At 34.7% G+C, this 21694-nt stretch overlaps 1 protein-coding gene across 1 annotated transcript in view; it reads right to left on the bottom strand.

The window, feature by feature from the left end:
* Positions 1 to 292: 292 nt before the first annotated feature.
* The window catches only part of LOC129226490 (major facilitator superfamily domain-containing protein 12-like), a 34073-nt gene continuing 12671 nt past the window's right edge, over positions 293 to 21694 (bottom strand). The window contains exons 5-11 of the mRNA XM_054861100.1: positions 21363 to 21566; positions 12858 to 12950; positions 8280 to 8372; positions 7332 to 7511; positions 6018 to 6106; positions 1548 to 1684; positions 293 to 673 (exon numbers count right to left, since the gene is read on the bottom strand). Of these exons, the coding sequence (XP_054717075.1) occupies positions 561 to 673; positions 1548 to 1684; positions 6018 to 6106; positions 7332 to 7511; positions 8280 to 8372; positions 12858 to 12950; positions 21363 to 21566 (909 nt within the window). The 3' untranslated portion in view covers positions 293 to 560. The remainder of the gene's footprint in view (positions 674 to 1547; positions 1685 to 6017; positions 6107 to 7331; positions 7512 to 8279; positions 8373 to 12857; positions 12951 to 21362; positions 21567 to 21694) is intronic.

The raw sequence follows: 21694 nt of genomic DNA, 5'->3' as shown, positions 1-21694 counted from the left end.
GGGGGAAAAAAATCCGACAATTTCTGTATAGATTTTGTGAATAATTTTCATAACTTTCTACGATTTTCTCAAATATTTATATTTTATGTACAATTGTTACAACAATTACTTATCCTTCCATTTAAAGATTTTGTGTTTTGGGACTGTTTTTTAATACTAAAATAAGTTTTACTTACTCATTTATTTGTTTATTTTTTTTAAGTGAAAAAACATGACTGGAACGAAAAACGTTTTAATTAGTTTTTAACGGACAGCAAGTCAAAAGTCCAAAAAAAAAAACAAAAAAAAAAACAAAAAAAAAAAAAATATTTTTCCGCAATTTTTTAAAAAAAGACTTTACCGGTCCGCGGTTCAAAAAAGGTTGAGAAACGCTGTCCTAGAGATCCTGAATATATATTTCGGAATACATTCGCGGATATGTTGCTGGCTCAGGTAGGTAATTAACCTTTTTCATTGTTCTTGCGAGCAAAGTAATAGAGACGTGTGAGCTTAAAGCAACAGAAGAAAAATCAGTGTCCTCATAAATTTATCACAAAAGAAATGTCTTCCAAAAAAATATGTTATGAAGAAAGTCCATTTTTCAGCATTGGTTTCTCTTGTAAACCAATGGATCCTTCTGAAGCATCGATAGATTGATAGTTGGCTTCTTCCATCTTTGAGTTCGACTTTTTACCTGTAGCAAATAAACATAAATAATTGCCTTGTTACATTAATGATAATCATTTTAATAATATAAGAACTAAGTAGCGGGCGTCTACTATTTTCCGGGATTTTAGCCCGTGGTAGCATAAGTTTTGTAAAAAGTCACAACTCAGAAATAAGGTCATCTAGTTTAAATTTTTAATAGGTGAACTAAATGCCAATAAGATACTATAGGAATCTCAAAACGATTGAGAACTCGGAAATTCAGGGGGAGAATAATTATTCATTGTTTTTGGCAACAATTAAAAATCGGAAGTAATGATTTACTTTTATTTTACATTCTTTTGGCAACAAGTAAAAAGCGGACTTACTTTTATTTTACATTGTTTTTGACAACAATTAAAAAGCGGAAGTAATTGGCAGACGTTACGATAGAGAAAGTAACTAAAGAAATAGTCTTCAATAGAAAATTAGGAAAGGCGTAGCATAATAATCCATTTTGTATATGCAATAAAGATCAAGACTGCTATAAATACCTTTTTTTCTATCATAAAATATAGAACTGATGCTTAGAATTGTGAAAAAAATTTTCCTTTCAAAATTTCCAATCTTCCCAAACTTCCCGGGACTTTTATTTTTAGTTTTATTATTTAAATTTTCCTGGTTTTTGCAACTCTAGGTATAAAGAATTAATCACAATGATTTTATATTAATGTTTCAAGATAAGTCACAAAAATTCGTAAACATTAGGCATGAAATGGGGAGCCAAAGTTCTCGGATTTTCCCCTCATCCCAGTTTTTCTGAAATTTATGCGATTCGAGGTAGAAAAACTTTATTGCAATGATTTTGTGTTTTATGTTTCAAAAGTAGGCACATGACCATTTCACATAAAATCAATACATACCATTGTAAATAGATTGCCTTTCTCCCAGTGCAGCTGGCAGAAGAGTAATAAGGACGATGTTGGCAGCAATAATAACTCCTCCAATGCCGACAGACATTACTTCCCGATAAAACCAATCACAGTTCTTGCAAAGAGTGCTGGAAAAAGAAAAAAACACATTCTCGTAAGGAAATCATAATTTAAAATATTTGGTTGATTAACGTTAATTTGGTAACCTACGAGAGCTGTTCGGAAAGCCAGTGCCAATTTGAAAAAAAAAAAAAAAGAAATAAAAAATTATATTAATTTGAATTTTTGGCATCTTGAATTCAAATTATGTTTTTCGCAATCACGAGCGTGTGTGTATGAATGCGTGTGTGTGTTTGTATAGGCGCATGTGTGTGTGTTTGTGTAGGCGCATGTGTGTGCGTGTTGTGTATGCAGTGCTGTGTGTGTACGCGTTCGTGTGTGTGTATGTATGTAGGCATATGTGTTTGTGTCTGTGTGCAGGCATGAGTGTGTGTGTGTGAAGGAGTGTGTGTTTGTGTCTGTGCACAGGCATGAGTGTGTGTAGGCGTGTGTGTGTATGCGTGTGTGTGTAGGATGGATGCAACCTGGAGACGGTTTTTGCAAGAGGAGCAGCATCGTGAGGCCGGTCGACACGACGCGACGGTGTTGCTGGCAGCGGGTGCTTGTGGGAAAATAAAATGACAGCACACCAAAAACAGTCAAATTAGAACAACAAGCAATCGTGATTGCTCAAAAATAAAATAAAATAAAAAAATAAAATAGTCGGACCTCCATATATCGAAGTAGCAAATTGCCGGAAAAAAAATCGATATATAGAAATTTCGATACATAGAAACGCTCTTATTTTATCCTAAAAATCTCCTAAAATATTAAAATTTTCGTGTATAAGACCTAATTTCTAATTTATACGAGCATCGGATTAAATGAAAGTTAATAATTAAAAAAATAACAGGAATTATATTTTTGCGCCTTCATACATCTTCATTCTTCGGCAATTCAACTTGATCCGCAACATTAGGGGATTTTCGTTTTGACAAATCAAGAGAAGAGTGAAAAATTAATCTACTTAACTTAAATGATTTTTACTGCAGCGAAAACGACTAGGAACGATAAAAAGACAAAAGGAATGACTTGAAACTGATTTTACAATGTTACTGGTTACAACTAAGATATTTGAAATAAACTTGAGGGAATTTAAGAATTCTAGAACAAAACAACGACCTATCTACACACCCCTCAACTCCAGATTCCTTATGAGTTTCGTAGCAACCTTTAGTGAACATAATTTTCTCCCCTAACCTTTATTTTTCATGAGACATACAGTCTAAAAAAGAAAAAAAATCTACGAATACTTCGAGAAAAAATTCGATTTATAGAGATTTTTTCGATGTATAGAAACAATTTTTCTATGTAATGAACATAGAAATTTGCTGGAATTTCGATATATAGAAAATTTTGATATGTGGAAGTTCGATAGATAGAGGTTTGACTGTAAAAAATAAATAAATAATTAAATAAAATAAATAATAAGAAGAAAGAAAACACAAAAATGTTTTTCAAATAAAAATATAATTTTACACAAAAGAACGGTTCATAAACTTTTTTTACATAGTTGCCACCATTTATCTAACATTTCTCGAAGCGGGAAACTGTCTTTTCTGTGCCTTCTTCATAGAATGATGCAACCAGTAAACGTGGCCGCAGATGGAACAATTTTTTCTTTTTACATCGCCAACGCTGTCAAGCAAATGGCTTCAAAATCACATTTCAAGCTAAAGGACAAGTGGAAATCTGATGGTGCGACGGGTTGAGATTGAAACGGTAAAGCGGGTAATCCAACTTCTCCCAACCGAATTTTTGAGTAAGGTTTCGAGGAAGACCAACAGACAATCGCCTCCAGGAATACCAATGGTTGATGAACTTCAAGTGTAATTTTGAAGTGAGTTGCTTTGACAGCAATGACGACTAAAAAAAAAAAATAAATAAATAAACGTGTTCGACCGTAGCTGCTTCACTTGTGCCACCTATTTATGAAAACAGTAATGTCTGAAAAAATGGCGGCAACGACATTAAAAAATAGTCTTAGAAGTTATCTTTCATACAAAGGAACATTTATTTTTTTTCATTTTAAAGCAACTTTTTTTTATTTATTTTTCCCCCATTCGGTGCTTACTTTCTGGGCCGCCTTCGTGCATCTATCTACAACACATCGATCGATATTTTGTGAAATATTTTTTGAACAGTTACTATTTCATTCGTTGTTTATAAAATTACACATAACGGAATTTAAAAAAAGAAAAGAAAAAAAAACACAACTCTAACAAACTTTTTTTAAAATTATAGAACGATTTAAACTGAATTTGCTTGAAAGGAAGAGGTAGGGTCGACCGGAGAACGTTTACGTGGATTCTTTTCATTGAATTTTCTAAATTTTATGTTTTAACTTAGGAGATTTTAGACATTGCGGTTTTATGAAACAGTTAATGGAGTCAAAATTGGTATATTCAGTTGTTGCACAGTTTGTGTTTTTAACCGTTAAAAAAATTATTTTTGAGTCCAAATCGGTTACGTAAACTTGCCTCTTTTACGCATATTTATTTTGACACCTAACGTAGTTCTGTTAGTGTTTTGAACATAATGTTTTACCATCGATAAAATAAAGCAAATTTATTACAGATTGAATCGTGTATAAGTAAAAGCTGAACGGGCATGAAGACAGCAAGCACTACATGATTGTAAACTATTAGATACGAATTTGTAACTCAATTAAAAATTAAATGATGATTTTCAAAACTAAATAGCCTGAAAATACTAAAAACTTTTGAGACAGTTCGGAGCGAAAAAAGTGTCAGGGCACGTTTAGAAGTAAGACACAGTAAGAACGTGCATAAAGGTGCTCAGACGTCAACGCGTAAACTTGCCCCGTCGCCAAGTTTGGATTTATTTTGAACGTGCAAAAACATTTAATAACATTTCAGTTCATACAAATATAATTCTCAAAAAAGGATAAAATTCTGCTATTTTTTATATATTTGTTCTTTCTTAACGAAGTATTTTATTTGTTCACAATAAGCTTCAAAACGTTGAACTCAAAATTTACTCGACTTGGCAGAAAAAAGATCATTCTTTCTGCATGCTAAACCGAGGCTCAACTGATGCTCAAAAACTTGTGAGGATATTTGCTAGGGAGTAGCATCAATATGTGTTATGACAGTTGACTCTCCAGTTATAAATAGTTTTGAAAAAAGAGCACTTCATAAACGTGCCCAGGTCTACCCTACATTATAAGGATTTACAAATTTAACAATGCAGATTTCATAAATTCTGTTATAGATACCATTACCTCCTATACAGTCAGTACCATCCCCAAAGAAATGGTGCAAGAAGCGCTAGCTGACTTAATAAGACGGAAAGATCTTAGTAGTTATATTTTATACTAGTGGTACCCGCACGGCTTTGCCCGTAATAGAAAAATTAAAAGGTCTTTTGGTTCGTCTGTATATTTACAAATAATGTATGGTGAATTTTCTCGCCAATTGGCTTGTACCTACGGTTCCACGTTATGATAATTTCGTATCTCGCCAACTGGCTTGTGCCCATGTTATGATTCCACGTTATGATAATTTCGTAATTTACTCGTCCATCTTATGAAATTTTTGTTCTTAAAATTGGAATAGAAAAAGAACCACATCGAATTTTCGAAAAATCGCTTTGAGGTGCACACCCCCATGCTACAAACTAACTTTGTGCCAAATTTCATGAAAATCAGCTGAACGGTCTAGGCGCTCTGCTCGTCACAGAGATCCAGACATCCAGACATCCTACAGACATCCTCCGGACAGAGAGACTTTCAGCTTAATCTTTACTAATAATAAAGCTGAAAGTCTCTCTGTCCGGAGGATGTCTGGATGTCTGTAGGATGTCTGTGACGCGCATAGCGCCGAAACCACTCGGCCGATTTTCATGAAATTTGGCACAAAGTTAGTATGTAGCATGGGGGTGTGCACCTCGAAGCGATTTTTCGAAAATTCGATGTGGTTCTTTTTTTATTCAAATTTTAAGAACAAAATTTTCATAACATGGACGAGTAAATTACGAAATTATCATAACGTGGAACCGTAACATAGGCACAAGCCAATTGGCGAGATACGAAATTATCGTAACGTGGAACCGTAAGATGGGTACAAGCCAACTGGCGAGAAAATTCACCATACATTATTTGTAAATATACAGGCGAACCAAAAGACCTTTTGATTTTTCTATTACGGGCAAAGCCGTGCGGGTATCACTAGTTATTAGTAAAGAAAGGTTATTTCTGTCCAACTGCTCCTTTTTGCCCATAGATGGCCAACGATTATCACATCTTTTGAGCATATTTTTTATTTTTTGCTTATATTTATGAATTTCCAAAATTTAATATAACAAGGGAAAGTATCTGCAACATAAACTTAAAATACTTACGAGTGCAAATGCTGGACTAACATGGCAGCTACTCCATTTGCCATTTTGTCCCAGAAGCTCATAAAACCATAAACAAAAGCTCCACTCTCCTGAAAGTAATTATACTCGTTTAACGCTTTAAAATGAAAATAATTCTTTAACAATAGTAGTTATAAAAAATCATGACTGCGAGAATTCTTATGCTACGTTCATGTGCAATATTCGGAGGAACAACTCAGTAAATATATTAGTAAATTAACTAATTATTTCTTGCCACGGTGTTAAACAATGGGGGGTATGTATCCCCGGAAATATGTATATACATTGCTGATGTATTATAAGCGTACTTAATTTCATTTTTAATCATAATTATATCTGTGAATGCAATTTGAATAAATAATAATACGGGATGGTTTCTTACTGAACGTTGCATGCGAAACGACTCGTATGCAAAATGTGATGTATCCAAGATTTTTAAAATATTTTTTACAACGTGATTTTTTTCTTTTTTTTCAGACATGGAGTTCATACTAGTGAAACCGATGCGCTAGTTTCACACTCAAAAATAACTGAAAAAACAAAATCAACCCTTAGAAAAAATAAAAATCGTTTTAGTTTAAAGCTGTAAGTTACCGTCCATAAGCCAGGGCTAAGGCTTACATGCAATACATCGACAGCCCGGTTATTCCAACCTTCAGCTCGGTTATTGATTATTCCTGACTGATGAGTCCACAACAAGGACGAAATTGCAGTCTCTGCATGGATAACCGTGTTGTCGGTATAGTGCATCGTTTTAGCTGTTTTTAAGAAATAGTTTAAGTAGAATACGCCCCCCCCCTTCCTAAGTGTCCTTTCTTGCTAAAATGTTCACGTTTTATGAACTTTTCACTTGTCTAGGGTACTCCAGGAGGATTGTTGAAGGATAATATTATACTCCCTTCCCTTCCAAATCAAAATAGTGGTTATAAAACTGTCGAAATCTGGAAAAAAAAAAGTGGAGCTATTTTTAAAAAGTGGGAAATGATATGGGAAAACTGTGATGATATTTGGATTCAGGGGGTCCTTTACATGATAATAAGCAAGAATAGTGCCTGACTGTGAGGTAACTTTTGTTTTTTGCTGCGCGGTGTTATCTTATCAGATTTTTAATCAGCTTGCCGGTCATTTCTTGAAGGAAAAGTTATCTTAGCATTAATTAAGCTAATGGACTTTTGTATGAACTTTTCTTTAATTACAGTCATTAGGCCTTGGTCGGCAGCAGCCTCAATGAGCCTTTTGAGGCGTTACATTATCACATGGTTTCTTACAGAAAGAAAGAGGTTTAATTTGGCTTACCGAACTAGTGCCAATCAGGTCATGTATGAAAGAGAGGGCGCTGATGTTCAACACAGAAGAGGACGCTCCAAGCATGGCGCCCACCACATAGATCCCCTTACTGCAATAACTGGTACCGTGACCCACAGTAATCCATGCGCATGCTCCAACTCCGATTGTCGCCCCAGCAAGGAATGTAATCTATGTTTGAAAACAAAGTCAAGACATATTTATTACTATTAGATCTACACAATAACATTAAAAAAATTACAAAGACCGACGAGAGGCCATATTAGTCTAGTCGAAAACTAGGGGCCTGCTAGGAATTGCTGTAGTATGAATTTTATATGTTTTATGGGTGGACGGGAGCCGAGCGACCAAACTGACAAGAGGGGGTCTTTCGTGGCTCTCGAAGGCCCTGCTTACAACTAGAGCTTAACTTACAAAAAGTTATTTAAAAAAAAAAAATCATTACAAATTGTTTCTTTGGTTGCAATTTCGAGGATTATCACTCACAGAATTCAGAGTTTACATCAGTTTTTTGTCGACAGATTTTTAATTGCGAAAAAATTTCGTAAATTGATGTGCAATTGACATTACAAAATCGCGTTGGTAGGAGAAAAACAAACGCTGGTAGGTGACGTCACCGATGCCACCGTTCTTTGTTTCCGAACATACCCTTATGTGTGCACACGCACTTAGAAACCTTGTAACCATTAAAATAGCTTTCTGTAGAGTGTGAGAAAGCTGAATAATCCAGAACTTGAAGCATTGAAAATAGTTGAGAAACTATTCTAAAAGCTCTTCACGATGGCCTTTTTCAAGATTTTAAAACTAGTAAAATACATTCAGTTCAGAAGCTAACGCCATTTTTATAAATGTGATCGTTATAAAGATGACGTTGAGAGCTTTAAACAGATTTGGTAAATGTGCGAAAAAGTATACAGCGAAATTAAAAAAAAAAATTACCTTTTTGCTGAGAACCTTGAATAGTTTGGGTAGGAAACAAGACACAATGAATCCACTGAGATTCATCACAAGAGGAATTTTGGCGATGAAATCCTGTTTAAAAAAGCGAAGAATTCGTATTACTTTATAGTTCATAGTTTAAGTACTACATGCATTAAACACACTAGAAAGTAAAATACCATAATCTAAGTAATAAGACAGCACCTATTGATAGCACTATTTTGCTGTAGTATAAAAGATTTTTAGGTACGCTTTTGCCCTGAATCCTGAAATTTCACTCTTTTTTTCCCATCAAGAATTTTTTTTTATGTAAAATTCAAAATGTGCAAAAAATTTGAAAATTGTTCCAAAAAAGACTTAAAATGGTCACTATTGATAAGGGTGAACAAATCATAGTTTATCTAAAGAGACTAATTTTTCCTCCTAGTCTCATTCCATGGAGACATTAATAAATAAATAACTGAAAAAGAAAACAAAGGAAGAAAATGTATATATCTGTATATATAAAAATCTCGTGTCACGATGTTTGTTCGGGGTAAACTCCGAAACTACTCAACCGATTTTTCTCAAATTTCATACCTATGTTTCATTTGATCCAACTTAAAAGATAGGATGGTTTTTATAATTTTTAATTGCAAATTTCATATTAATTATGCGATACTACTGTGAATTAATTGTTTAGTTCTAAAAATTCTTAATAGATGGCGGTGTAAGTTAATTAATCCATATAACTAACATCGTATGACTTACTGCTAAAAACACTATGATAAAAAACTCAGAAATGTTGCTTAGAATTTCCATATAACGTTTCGGGATGTTATTATTCAGGTTATTATTCACTTCCTGAGAAAATCAACTATATTTTTCAAAACGTTTCCTTGAATTGTTACAAATTGCAGATTTCACACCGTTGTGAAAAATATTTTTCTCCACCAGTATCAAGATTAACTAGACGTATTTAATAGGTGTATCGGTTTCGGAGCGATTACGGTTCGTCCAGATTGACTCAACCCCCAATGAATGCGAAAAGATATCCGGATTACGAAGCTTTGCAAGAGTTGCAGGGGAGTTCCATTCGATCTACTTGCTTGAGAGTCTGTCTTCGCGTTGGCAATGCGTGCATTAATGCTTTGAGAGCTTTCCTAAAAAAGCAGGAAGGTTCCAGGCTATTATATTAAACCTGCGTTAGGCTTCTCTGAAGGTGCCAGAATCATAACTGCCTTTAACCAAGAAGACTACTGAATTCTTCAAAAATTACTCCAGGTTAATTTCAGGAAGGTTATTGAATTTAAGCGGAAAACAGTTATTTTCTTTTTTTTTTCTTTTTTCTTTTTTTTTTGTTGCCCAAGAAATTTTTAGTATCATTAATTCTTGCAAAGATACGTTCGCAACAGAAAATTGCAGTGACAATTGCATCGTCAGGCATTGCTGCTACATTTTTTAGATGGTAGACGAACAGCACATTCAGCTTTAAAGTTGACTATTAGATATTCATAACAAACAGAACGCAATGTATAACATTGAAGAAAAAAAACGTGGAATGGCTATAGTGTTACAAGAGAGTGAAATTATAATTTGGGATAAGTGTACTATGGCTCATGAGTAAAAGCATTCATTCGAAGCACGTCATAGGATTGTGCAAGATTTGAACGGCAACGATAAACTTTTAGGCGAAATTGTCTGAATACTGTCTGTGGACTTCCGGCAGACATTCCCAGTTATTCCGATGAAATCAACGCATGTTTGAAACAATCGTTTTTATAGCGTTATGTCGAGATAATGCGATTGGCCATGAACATACGAGTATAAACGCAAAATAATCTAATAGCACAAGTATTTTGAAAGCAATTGCTGGGTATTGGAAACGGTGAAATTGAACTGTATCAAAATATACAGTACAACAAATAGCCAGACAATTTCTACACTGCCGTTGAGACGAAAAGTGAACTAATTGAGAGTTTATTCCTAGATAAATTTATTATTTTTTTTAATCATAATTGCTTCTGTAATCGCGCTGGTTTTGTAGCAGTTTTGTATTCGGTAAACATTCCCGAACAGACAGGAATATTTGTGGATCGTCAATTTTCGACTGTCGAATACATATCCCAATGCATGTCGCAAATTGTATTTATTGGTCGCACAAAGTCATTGGGAGTTGACACTTTCAAAGTCATTGGAAGTTGACACTTTCTAATGCAGGTTTGACATAAGGAGAAACAGTATTCGTCAACTGTTTAAAACAACTTTGACGACATAATAGCCAACACAATCATCATTTCTGTGGAGAAACTATATAACTTTTACGTTTGAAGACGTATTTCATAAAGTTTAACAAACACACAAATGTCCAAATCCAGATTTTACACCAGAGATGAATATGAAGCTTTAGTTTTAACTGAAGGTTTTTGCGTTTCAATTTCAAATTTGCCCCTTAGTTATTATGATATGCCGTCACTTGATAGTTGGGCCACCGACTTAGTTAACACTAATTTGCAACGTATAACAACAGAGCAATGACGCTGTCTTAACTACAATTATTGCGAATAATGAGCCATTACTGACGGCTGGAAAAAAAAGCTCCCCATTGATGCTGAACAAGCCTATACATTTGTCGATGAAAACAAAGCAGTAAACATTCCAACTGAATTTTTAAATTCCCTGGATACACCAGGAATGCGACTACACGGTTTCCGGTTGAAAATTGGCTCAACAATTTATTCTTTTTCGCGATTTAAACCCACCTAAATTACGCAACGGTACACGTTTCTTCATCAAAAGTCAACAATTTTGACGGGAAAGTTTAAAGGAGAAATGTTTGTGTTGCCACGTAATCCATTAATAGCGTCATAATTTTCAAACACATTTGAAAGGCTTCAATTTTTGATTCGTTTAGCTTTTGCAAAGACCACAAATAGATCTCAAGAACAAACAATGTCTTCTTTCGGTTTGGACTTGAAACATAAATATTTCTCTCATGGGCAACCATATATCGTCTACTCACAAGTGGAAAGTTATCATACTTTTCCTATTAGCAAAAGACTGGTTAAGCAAGAACATTGTGCACAACTTAGTGCTTAGACAGTTTTCAGTTTTCAAATAATAGAAACAATAGATCGAAGTCAATGTTATCTACTTCATTGAAAATTTTTTATTTTTATATGTTTTTAATTTAGTTAGTGTATTTTGTAAAGAAGTTATTGATTTCAAACTATAGAGAAAGCAGAGGTGAATAAAATGCAGTGTAGAATCTAAAAGTGTGTGGTGGTTTACGCTTAGTTTCTACATTCGGTTATTTTACAATCAGTTTCGATATTTACTTTCACTTTCAAGTTATTTTTGCTTTTTTTTTGGCCGAAGTCATACTTACAAAGTTTACTAAGCGTAAGTATAGTGCTTTTTCCATAGAAAATTTAGTTAGTACTTACTGAATTCAATAAGTACTTTCTTCAGGCTGCGCTGTAAAAAAAAATCCGAAACGTTGCAGAGTAACAATTTTCGATACTTGCTTGCAGTTCTGGCTAAGCTTTGGCTATGTTTGCATTGCTGCTTATAGAAGCTTCTTAATAAATCAGAAAGGTGCCAAGTTTTTTTTATTTTTTATCCCTTCCTAAGTTTACACTAAAGTTCCAGAAACACGACTAGCTTCACACGGAAGATCTTCGAATTTTTCAAGACACTTCCGAGATAATTTCAGGAAGTTTATTAACTTTTATCGGAAAACTTTCCGGGTTTTGGCATGAAATGTTACTGGCAGAAATTGGCCACATCAGCTGCCCATAATTTTCCAGGAACATTCATGAATCGTTTTTACATTGAATCACGCCCATTGTCAATCTCATATGTTTTAAAATCGGCTATACTATTTTAAGCTCTATTAAAAATATTTATTTGATTCTATCAAAAGTTTATTTTAATTCAACTTCTTTGCCACAGCAACGCGTGGCTGGGTCAGCTAGTATATGTATATATATTAATTTGAATTTTTGGCATCTTGAATTCAAATTATGTTTTTCGCAATCACAAACGTGTGTGATGTATGCGCGTGTGTGTTTGTGTAGGCGCATGTGTGTGGGTGCGTGTGTGTGTGAATGAGTGTATGTATACATGTGTGTGAGTGTTGTGTATGCAGTGCTGTGCGTGTAGGCGTTCGTGTGTGTGTGTGTAGGAGCGTGTGTAGGTGTGTGTGTGTACGTGTATGTATGCATGTGTGTGTAGAATATGGATGCAACCTGGACACGGTTTTCGCAAGAGGAGCAGCATCGTGAGGCGGCCGGTCGACGGTGATGCTGCAGAGGGTGCTGGCAGGAAAATAAAATTAGCGTAACGCCAAAAACAGTCAAATGAGAACAATAAGCAATTGTGATTGCTCAAAAAAAAAAAAAAATGAATGAATAAAAATTCTTATTTGTATGATTGAACTTTTACATTATCAAACATTTCATTGATTTCAGATAAAACCTTAAACATTAAAAAATATACTGCATTAAATCTAAATGTAACGCAAAGATCAAAGATTGTAAAAAAAGGAAAGCAAAGACTTATTAAAATAGTTGAGCAAAAAGTCAGATATGAACTTACATCATTGGCTCGCAACGATTCTTGTAAATATAAGGGCATGAAAATTGCACTCATATTTTGAAATACCCTTACCAGCATGTAAAGCAGCCCCACCTGTAAAAATAACAAATAAGATTTCAGTGAGCATTTTCCTCCATGTTGGATAAATATTTAAAATTGGTCACAATTAGTTTCATCTTAAAAAAAAAAAATCTCCGTTTGTTTAGTAACTGAAAAAGCAATACTCTCTTCTTCACAATAAAGTAAAAACGAAGGGAAACGTTTAAAAATATCATTTCTTATATGAAACAAGTGATTAAAAAAATTAAATAAACAGGAATTTAGTTTTGATCGATCCGAAGTTGTCATTTATGGCTGTGTGGGTCACAAAGTAGTCAGTTTTAACTCTTCAAGGACTATGGGAGAGAAATACTTGTGTGCTAAGTTCAAAATTAATTTTTGAATTATTGAATGAAAATATAAATTATATTTTTTCCATGCTATTGAGACATTAGAACCGCAACATTCGCAAAAATAAATAATAAATAACTAAAAAATAAAATAAAATAAAAATGTTTAAAGAATACAAATACAAATACAAATACAAATGTGACGACCAGCAACAGGCACTGGGCCCAGCTAGGCTGGTCCTAGTCAATTAATTAGTCCCCAATGAAGATCAATGGCCCTCTTAAAGCTATCCACTCCCTTGCTCATTACCACCTCTTCCGGTAAGCTATTCCAAGTGCCCACGACCCTGCTAAAGTAGTAGTTTTTCCTGATTTCCAAGTTAGCCTGAGATTTAAATAGCTTAAAACAATGACCCCTTGTCCTGCTTTCCCCGCAAAAATTTAATCCATTTACATCTTTCATTTTGATAAATTTAAATAACTGAATCATGTCCCCTCTGACTCTCCTTTGCTCCAGGCTATACATGTTAAGCCTATTAAGTCTGGTATCATAATCTAAATCTGAGAGTCCCCTTACTAATTTAGTTACCCTTCTTTGAACCCTTTCCAATACAAAAATATCTTTCTTCAGATAAGGCGACCAAAACTGAACAGCATACTCCAAATGAGGTCTTACTAAACTCCTATATAAAGGCAGAAGAACTTTCTTAGATTTGTTTGAAATAGATCTATTGATGAACCCAAGCATTTTGTTGGCTTTGTTACTAGCAATACTGCACTGTTGACTAAACTTGAAGTCCTGATTTATAAAGACACCCAGATCCATAACATTTTCTGCCTGATTTATGACTGAACCCTGTAAACGATATCTCATACGCTTATTTCCATGACCTAAGTGTAGCACTTGACATTTCCCTACATTAACTGCCATACCCCATTTATCTGCCCACTTAGTAATATGATCTAAATCCTCTTGCAGCTGTTTTACTTGTTCTTCATTTTCGACAATCCCCATAACTTTTACATCGTCAGCAAAACAATTCATGCATCCAGAAATATTATCATTGATGTCATTCATAAATATAATAAACAAAAGAGGCCCTAAAACTGATCCCTGAGGAACCCCACTTAAAACATCACTCCAATTAGAATGATTTCCTCTCACAACTACTCTTTGCTTCCTACCAGTAAGCCAATTTCTAACCCAAAGTAAAGTTTTTCCTCCTATTCCAATGTCAGCTAACTTGCTGAGAAGAGCAACATGCGGTACCTTGTCAAAAGCTTTTTGAAAATCAATATAAACAACATCCACACATTTTTTGTTATCTAAAGCTGAGGTAACCTTGTCGTAGAAATGCAATAAATTAGTAGTACAGGATTTACCTTTCCTGAAACCATACTGCAAACTAGTCAACAGACTATTAGTCTCTAAGAACATCATGATCTTAATTTTGATCAAAGTTTCGAAAATCTTACAAATCACCGAAGTCAAACTTACAGGTCTATAATTCCCAGCAATACCTTTAGACCCCTTCTTGAAGAGTGGCATTATGTTAGCCAGCTTCCAGTCCTCTGGCACCGTCCCCGAGTTATAAGAAGCATTGAAAATATTCAAAATAACATCCACTAATTCCTCTGCACATTCAACTAAAATTTTTGGATAAATATTATCTGGTCCCGGAGCTTTAGTTGCTTTAATCTTTTTCAAATGAAATAAAACCTCCTCCCTGGAAAATACAAAATCCTCAAGCTGTATAATAGCTTGTGTCTTGTTAGTGTCAACTGTTGAGATACAGTTATCGTTAAACACACTGGAAAAAAAGTTATTTAGAACATTTGCAATATCCCTATCGTTTTGGATTAAATTTCCATGCTCATCAACCAAAGGCCCAATTTGACTGTTTCGAGCTTTCCCAGAATTAGCGTAAGCAAAAAACCTCTTAGGGTTCCCATCAATGTCATCTGCCAGCCTTTGCTCCAATTCCCTTTTCTGAATCCGTACCAAATACTTAAAATTTCGCCTTGCCTTACCATACTGGAGCCTTTCCGCACTCTGACCAGTTACTTTAAACTTACGAAAAGTGGCTTGCTTATAATTAAGAGCTTCTTTAGTCTCCCTGGAGAACCACATGGGCCAAATTTTGGTACTAACACCTTTTCTCCTAAATGGAACATAGTCCCCAACGGTTTTAGCAAGTTTATCCTTAAATTCCGTCCACTGCTGATCTACGTCGCTATTTTCCAACCCTGACGAAAAAACCTCTTTCAACCTCTGCCTAAGTGCAACAAAATCGGTGTTTCTGAAATTGGGCACAAACCTAAAATTATCATCTTTGCACACTTCAAATTTAACCCGGAACCTAATGCTGTTATGATCACTATCTCCAATATGCTCCCCTACACTCAACCCCTGAACAAAACTACCTATGTCACAAAAAACTAGATCCAAAATGGCCTCCTCTCGAGTTCCCTGAGTTACAACTTGATCTAAGAAACAGTCACCAATTACTTTTAAAAATTCCTCTTCTTTGCCATTACCAGGATAAAAATTATTCCAATCAATACCCGGAAAATTGAAATCCCCCATTATGATAACGGATCCCTTACTGGACATGTCACTAATAATACGGTACATCTGTTCATCTTGTCCCTGGTTTGAATTAGGTGGCCTATAAATGTTTCCAAAGCGTAGCTTTATGCCCTTACTGCTCATCAACTCCAGCCAAACCATATCAATATCAGTAGGCTTATCATTTATGACCAATTCATTGCAAATAAAATTGTCTCTAACATAAAATAAAACCCCACCACCTCTTTTACCTACTCTATCCTGTCTGAATTAATTATACCCAGCAATATGTAATAACTCTGCATCAGATTCGGTAGCCCATGTCTCTGTAATTCCGATAACATCCAACTTCTCATCCATAACTATGCTTTTCAATTCATCCATCTTGTTCCTAATACTGCGAGCATTGGTATAGAAAACTTTAAGCATGCCTAAGTTGCTTTTATTTAACACCCTGAAATTTCCTAAATTACAATTGTTAACATTACTACTCTTGTTTGTCACTTTATTTCCATTTCTAGCAATACCCAAAAACATATCATTCTCTCGATACCTGGTGCTTGAACCATGCCCCCCATTCCAACTTAGTTTTTTGACTCCAAAGCCCTTAAAATTAATCCACTAACCATTTTGACCCCTGTAGAGCTCAGATGCAGGCCATCCCTAGCAATCCAATCCCGTTTACAATGACTCCATATATCAATAAACCTGATACTGCGCTTTTCGCAAATTGACTTCAGTAGCAAGTTCATACACCTCGCACGTTGATTTAGCCAGCTCCTATGCACTCCATACCTGGGAAGCAAACCAACCACTTGGACATTTGTCGAAAAGCTGGTTGCTTTATCCAACAGGGATTCCCATTCCCTAGAAAACTCCTCATTTTTACTGTGGCCTACATCATTTGTTCCCACCCACAAAGTAACCATGTCCTCCTTATTCAATACTCCCTTCTTTTCAGCAACCATATTAACGTCTTTTACCCGAGCCCCTGGTAAACAACACCTAGCCACCTTACGCTTTACTCTCCCAACTGTGTTACCCACCTCCCTTACCATAGAGTCCCCCAAAATTACACCCTTAGTTTCCCAATCTAACTCCTCATTTGAAACTTCCCCCTGAATCTCTGGAACATTTATACCCTCTACAACTGGCTTACACCCTAATGCTAACTGGGCTTCCAAAACTAGCATCTTAAGTCTTAAGTCTGAGAGTTCAGCACATTTAGTGCAAATATAATCCTCTTCAAAAACAGACTCATTTTCCCCCTTATACAGGCAGAACATATGACATAGATCACAAGAGATCCACCTGTCCCCCTTCCCACTCTTTACCTCTTTCATAATGCATATAACACCCATTTCTACTCAGTGAATATGTTCCAAAAGGCAAAACAGTAAGATAAAAATGCAAAAAAACACAGAATAAATACTAAAAACAGCAGTAAATAAACAGAGTTGCTACACCCAATAAAGCACACAAGATCAAAAACCAGGAGATCACCACATGTTAGGCTTAGCTCCAAAAAATGCAAAAACACTTCAAGAATACAATAACAGCAAAAATGAGCCCCCAAAACACAATAAAACTAAATTACATGATAAAGTGAAGTAAAAAAACCTAAAACTAGACAGTAATAATGCAAAATTATAGTAAAAAAACACTTATCAAATTAGCAGCAAAAAACACTCCCTGCATCACAGGCGCCCTCTACAGGCGCCCTTTTATTGTGAAATCATCGCATTCATACTGCCATTTTTCTACTTTTATTCAAGATCACTTTTCAATTGAAAATAAAATACCATTAATTTATCCAAATATTTCCGAATTGACAGAACAATAAGTTAACCAAATTTTGCAAAATTGTTGTAGTTTTGCATCTCTAATAGACCATATACACACATGCGTCCCATCAGTTCACACGAAATTTACTGAACAAATTTTCACAAAACTTGACATACATGATTTATTTACGTCACAATTTGATAGTTTTATGTAAAAAATTTCACCTCTCCCAATTCATTTCATAAGTTATCGAATAAAAATAGTTTATAAATTATATTTTAAATTATTTTCAATCACTTTATGGTCCTTAGAATGTCAATTCTATATTGCTACTTAATTAAGATCAACAAATATACTATGATGAAAACGTCATTTGTGCGCGTGGAATGACGTTAAACAAGCATAACTGGAACTAGAGCCGCTATATAGATAGGCCGACGCATCAGCTTAAAGTTTAGCCATTTTGGATCGGATTTTTCACTGTTGCACTGCTTGGGTTACCACAGCAAATTTCGGATATCGCCAAATTTGCCGAAAATAATATTTTACTAGCAAAAATACCCGGCGTTGCCTGGGTCAGTAATAATTATGAGAAAAAATCGTTACTTGCTTTTTTTTTCTGTTTTAAGTGAAAGAATTTAAAACACATCTTTTTGACATGATTAAAAGTAGAGTTTCTTCCTTACCCATAAAAGTAAAATAGCAATAAGTATAAAGAACAAAATAGTATTGATTTAGAAACGAAAGCACTATATTTAAGCATATACAAATTTCCAAAACATGAAATTATTCTTCTCATGTTTAAAAAGATTAATCCTGTTGATACTTTTTTTTTAACATGGAGTCTAAAACCTTCTCTGTATTGCTATTGACGTTGCTCGTTATCCCCTTATACTTGCTTTAGTTATTTTGTGAAATTTCAATCATTGTGGGCTCTTGGTGCGATTTTACCGAATTTGCGGGAATCGTTTTGGGATACCTTCGATGATGCTCCCTCCTTCTTTCCTAACTTTGTAAAAACGATATATTAATTTTCGTTACAAAGATATCGCCAGGTGCTGAGATACTTTTGGTTACCATAAAATGGCGCTAAAGAGTTTCATTCGAAATGTTTCCAAAATAAGTAGTAAAATTTGGCGATTGTTTGAAATTGTGCAAAAAGGAAAAATTAATGGAAGTTTTTGTACTGTTTATGGATTTGCCTAATTTAGTTGCTGGATTATTTAACACAGTAAAAAAAGTTTTTTTAAAGATTCTTTGATTGGCGATATTTTGTTTACATGGTGAAAACTGAGAAACATTATGACGTAGTCTTCGGCTTCAAAAATAGCGACATTGAAAAAAATTGCCAAATGCATCAGCTACGGAAATATTTCTGCAAAAATTTTGGCGATCTGCTGGTTGATTGGATAATGAGTAAGTGTTCAATCAGCATAAATAATAATAAAAACCATTAATTACATTAAAGTTCCGTTTAAATGGAAAATGATCAGCCAAATCATGTATTATTTGCCAATCTTGCGCAAAAATCTTACTTCAAGATTTGACTTGAGAAAAGCCTTGAACAGTCACGAAAAGCAAAGATAATCAACAATACAACAATAGTCGCTATCGACAGGGAGTTGAGATGATGCACTAAATACTGTATTGAGTTTAGGAAAGCCTTCGAACATGGAACTAAAAAGCTCATAACTCGTTTTTTATTTTACTTAGAAATTTCGAATAAGTGTCATCTTCAGCAGAAAAATCAGAGCTTTCGATGGACATATAATGTAAATATGTGCAAGTATTTTTTCATCCCTATATTAGAGAATTTATACGAAAATTGTATTTTATTGCTCCCCTAAGGGGGGTTTTGCCCCCCATAACGGGACGAAAACTACCCTATGTGTTATTCTGATGCATAAGCTATATTATTGTAAAGTTTCATCAAAATCCATTCAGTAGTTTTTGCGTGAAAGAGTAACAAACATCCATACATCCATACATCCAAACATCCATACATCCATACATCCATACAGACAAACTTTCGCATATATAATAGTAGTAAGATTCAACAAACAAATCGCGTGCCGCTAATAATTGCTCACAGTGAACAATCACCAAACGCGATACCTCGCCAGAGAAGACAACCACTCAAACACGAGCTCCGATCCAAAGAGGCTGATCTTAAGCTGATGCGCCGGCTCTTATATATAGGGGCCTTGCTAGAACTCCTTGAAAAGGACAGGCCGACTTATCCGACATTTTGGTTCCAAGACAGTTTTGGACCCTACCTTATTTCTAGTACTTGTGAATACGTTATAATATTCGCTTGATGCTATGTAGTAAAACAATTTATGATTAGTTGAGTAAAATGTCCCTAAAGGTAAATCTAGAAAAATAACTTAGTTGAAACATTCAACCAAAATGTATCGGGATCGGGAAATGTTTACTGTAATGAACCTTATTTTCACACCTTATTTGTTTTAAAGTTGTATTAATTAAATCATTTACAGAATAAAATAATCAAACATCAATCTGCCAACACATTTAAAGCTTGTTTTCTGTAGCGAGGATTTTGTACAAATTCTAATTTTATCCCTCCATAATCTTGGAACCAAAATATCCGATAAGTCAGCTCCCCCTATATAGTGGTCTTAACTGAAACTGAAAAATTACTACCTGAAATGGAAATGTTGGTTGAAGGGACGAAATGCGTTGGAGCTGTTGAAATGACTTTTTAATCTATCGAGCTAAAGAGAGACTTTGCATTTTCATCTGTAGCTTTTGTACGTTCTATTTAGCTTTTGTATGTACTTTTATATTTCTTCAGAAAGCTTATTTTCTTAATAACATTTTCACTTGAGCTTAAAAACCCACCGGCGAGTTTCAACGTGGGTTTTCCGCCCCTTTGCAAGATTTCGAAGAGTACTTGACTTACATGAAGAATATTTAATATTCTTTGCATTTAATGTCAATTAATACATTTGCAAAAATAAAGTCAAATCTGACGACTCAATTGAAAAATTACATTTTAATGGTCCCTCCCTAAGGTGGTTCAAAAATACATGTAAAATAAAGTTTCTCCCAGATAACAGGACACCCCTCAATATTTTTAGACTTGTGGATAGTAATATACTAGAACTATTTTAGCTTCCAATTTCAACTGAAAGAGAGTGCTCAACCTTCTCCTCCAAACTTCATAAGTATGGGAAGGGGGGGGGAGGGGGTAAAAATACATTGAATTGTAAAAACAATGCTACATATTATAATATACACCAATAATATACATTTCAATAAAATAGTTATTTATAGAAAAACAGCTGGGGAAATAAATGCTTCTAAATTTGTGGCATTTTCTATGCTACGGCTAATATTAAATTAAGTGGTCATTGAGAACCCTTTTAAAATTTGAGTAAGAAGCTAAAACTTTTACAGCATAATACTATTAATAAGTCTAAAAAAATAGGGGGGGGGGGAGGGGGTCCCTGACTCTAGTTTTTTTGAACCACTCTACCCCTCCTCCCCATAAGTTAACATTTTCTGCTTAATAACTAACTTTATGGCGTCACACATTTCCTGTGCAACTTTCTCCGCACGCTAAAATTGCACTCACTTTTAAGCTGTATGTTATTAAAAGTTCATCGAATAAAAATTTTATAAAAAAAACCATGAAATTAAAAATCTTAATTTTAAACCGAGTGTAAATAAATATAGGCACCAATTTCAATTTAAACTTGATACAGCACGTTCATTAAGACAAGAACTAAATGAACCCACCTGATAAAAGTGCATTTCTCGCATCCATCCTCGCCAAGAGAGATTGGCTTCAACAGTGGGGAATGATAGATTCGTCATCGGTTGGCGAACTTTGTCATAGCTGTTGTCTTCCGAGGAGAAAGGGGACGAAGTGTTTTCTTTCACCCCGATGTGGAACACCATAGAAAAGAAGGTCCCGATGCCAATAATGAGGAGAACAATGAGCTGGAGAGGAATCAGATTGCAATTAAATTCTGAACTACGAAAGCTTTTGATGAAAACTGATGTTGTTCAATGGCATTTCTTCTGCAGTTAGGCAGAAAGAACATGAATTAGTCAGTGACTAAAACCAT

This window comes from Uloborus diversus, chromosome 7, assembly GCF_026930045.1.
Source record: "Uloborus diversus isolate 005 chromosome 7, Udiv.v.3.1, whole genome shotgun sequence".
NCBI classification, from domain to species: domain Eukaryota; kingdom Metazoa; phylum Arthropoda; class Arachnida; order Araneae; family Uloboridae; genus Uloborus; species Uloborus diversus.
This window is presented reverse-complemented; position numbering and strand designations above follow the sequence as displayed.